Source organism: Pteronotus mesoamericanus, unplaced genomic scaffold, assembly GCF_021234165.1.
Source record: "Pteronotus mesoamericanus isolate MK-2021 breed Mesoamerican mustached bat unplaced genomic scaffold, CSHL_Meso_final contig_177, whole genome shotgun sequence".
In the NCBI taxonomy this organism is placed as follows: Eukaryota; Metazoa; Chordata; class Mammalia; order Chiroptera; family Mormoopidae; genus Pteronotus; species Pteronotus mesoamericanus.
The window spans coordinates 965,557-968,238 of NW_026555073.1; the positions used below are offsets into that span (position 1 = coordinate 965,557).

Genomic DNA, 2,682 nt, shown 5'->3' on the forward strand with positions numbered 1-2,682 from the left:
GTAAAACTATCCTTTGGGGATAAAGGAGAAATAAAAAATATCAGATGAAGGGAAACTGGAAGAATTTCTCTCTGTCATACCTTCGCTTAGAGGCCAAAGAAAGTCTGTTAAACAGGGAGGACATGATGAAAGAGCATCAGCAAAAAAGAACGATTGAAAGAGTGGACCTAGAGATACATACGTGAACTATTGGTTTTCTCATGAGTTATGTAAGTTATATAAAGCCAATGCTATTTGAAAGAGGGGAAGGTAAAGGATCCTAAATGGAAGTGATATTTCCACTCTTTACTCAATGTACTAAAATTTTGATATCGATAGATGAAGTTATAAATTTTCTATTGAACTTACTGGGGCGACATTGGTCCACAAAGCCCCCCAGGTTTCAGGTGTACAACTCGACAAAACACCGCCTGCGGCCTGCATCGTGCGCGCATCTCCCAGAGCGCAGTCTCTGCGTCCCTGTGTACCTCCCCTCCGCCCACCTCCGCCTACGCTCACCCCCCTTTCCCTCTGGCCATCACCACACTGGTGTCTGAGTCTGTGTGTGTGGTGTGTGTTTGCTTCGTCCCTCCCCCTTCTCATCCAGCGCCCCCGTCCCTCTCCCCTCTGACAGCTGTCCCTTCCATGTGTCCATGCCTCTGGGTCTACTGTGTTCATCAATTTACTTTGTTCATTTGATACCACGTGAGTGAGATCATACGGCAGTTGCCTTTCACCCCCTGGCTTATTTCACTGAGCGCTGTGTTCCCCAGGTCCCTCCGTGCTGTCACGGAGGGTAAGATTTTTTCTTTGCTCACAGCCACGGCCCACTCCACTGTGTAAGGGCCCCAGAGTTGTTGTATCCACTCATCTGCTGATGGGCACTTGGGCTGCTGGTAAGGATCAGCTCCTGTAAACAGGGGTGTCCTGGGAAGCGGGGCACAGCGCACGGTGCGCAGGGGGCCGACTGCTCCAAAGGGGCGGGCTGCGGAGTGGGAGGCGGGGGGATTCTGGGAACAGAACACATCGTTTTGTTTTCTAACAACTTCTCGTCCACTTAGTGTTTGTCCAAGTAAATTTAGACCTCAAAGGAGATGGGTTAATATGAATCTGGGTCAAAAACAAAACAAAACAGCTGAAGACACAGGTTCTTCCGAATAAAATAGGTACCTGATAAGCTCTCTAATCTTCACCCGGTTTTTCCTCACCATCGTCCGCTCTAAAGGGCTCACCCTACACACACCGCCCCCCGGTTATTGCTTTCCCTTCCTGAATCCGGGCAGCAGGCTTTTAGTGAAATGTTGGCTAAAACTGGTCTCTCTCACACTCACCGATCCCCTAACCTGGCTCCACGCCATGCCTCCCCCTCCCCCAACCTGGCCCCACCCCCTGCCTCCCCCTCCCCCAACCTGGCCCCACCCCTGCCTCCCCCCTCCCCCAACCTGGCCCCGCCCCATGCCCCCTCCCCCTACCTGGCCCCACCCCATGCCCCCCCTCCCCCTACCTGGCCCCACCCCATGCCCCCCTCCCCCAACCTGGCCCCACCCCATGCCTCCCCCCCCACATGCCCTCATGTGGCAGATGTGCACCGTGTGCCCAGAAAGATGGGGAAACGTCGCTTCCCAGAGAGCAGTGAAAAGACAACCGATTCAACAATGACATGTTTTATTATGATGATGGCTGATCATTTACTTTTCATTCACATGGCATATTTCCTGGTCCAGGCTCGGGCCATCATATTATAGGTGTCCCTATCCTTTAAGTACATTTTCGCAATGGATGGGACTAAGGGGTCAGCGAGGTTGGGGTTACATAACATTGAGCTTATAGATATCAGGACTTTGGATATGGAGACTGCAGGGGACCATTCGGACCCGAGAATATCTAGAGAGATAGACCCTTGTCTGTTGATGTTGGGGTGGTAGATCCGGGTGGTGAAGTAAATGCAAGGGGGGTTAAAGGGGTAATCGTATGGGAAGTGTATGTTTAGGGAGAAGACCCCCCCCTCGTAGGGACTGTCCTCCGCGCCCATGATGATGCCCTTCCAAGTGAACGGATCCTTGTCCACCGGCCCTGCCGAGCACAGGGGAGGGGGGTCCTTGCTGATGTCCTTCAGTTCCCTCTCCAGGCGCTTTAGAGCGTTGGACTGGTCCATGGGAGTGGGCCATGTCAGGGCGTCCTGCAAGGGACAAGGGGGACCACGGGACAAGGGGACCCGTGGGGGAGGGCGGGCGTGGGTTAGAGAGGCAGCCGCCCCCCAGGTCGGTGGGTCAGGAGGCTGAAGGCAGGCTGCGGGTGCGAGGGGGGTGTCGGGGGACAGGGCCGGGGGCGGGGGAGGAGGAAGGGACCCCTGGGGACCCGGCTGGACCTGAGGGGCCGCCGCTCACCAGTGCCCCGCTGGTCCCTGGCTCCTCCATCGCGGGCTCCGCCGCCGCTCGCTGCACCTGGCACTTGTCGTCGCCTGGAGCCTCTGCCGCTCAGAGCCTGAGCCCCAAGGCCGCGCTGGCTGTAGGCACCGCTGTCTCCGGACACGATCAACAGCTCCTGCCGGCCGCCTGCCTCCGCCCTCGGCTCTGCGGTACACAGTGGTTGCCTGGAGACGGGAGGGGAGCCGTTATGTGATGTCACAGGGCCGCGGATGCCATCAGCACGTGGGTGGCAGGGGCGGGGCCTGAATGAGGGGGGTGGAGGGTGGGAGGGACC

The 2,682-nt window shown here is 56.6% G+C and overlaps 1 protein-coding gene across 1 annotated transcript; it reads right to left on the reverse strand.

Annotated features, from left to right (window-relative positions):
* Positions 1-1,678: 1,678 nt before the first annotated feature.
* LOC129065380 (ubiquitin-conjugating enzyme E2 D3-like) lies at positions 1,679-2,134 on the reverse strand. The gene has a single exon (XM_054566634.1). It carries the CDS (start codon positions 2,132-2,134, stop codon positions 1,679-1,681), a length of 456 nt encoding a protein of 151 aa, XP_054422609.1.
* Positions 2,135-2,682: the final 548 nt, after the last annotated feature.

What these genes read in the sequence shown, in the direction of transcription:
- LOC129065380 (XM_054566634.1), bottom strand. Translation starts at nt 2,134, where the DNA reads ATGGACCAGTCCAACGCTCTAAAGCGCCTGGAGAGGGAACTGAAGGAC.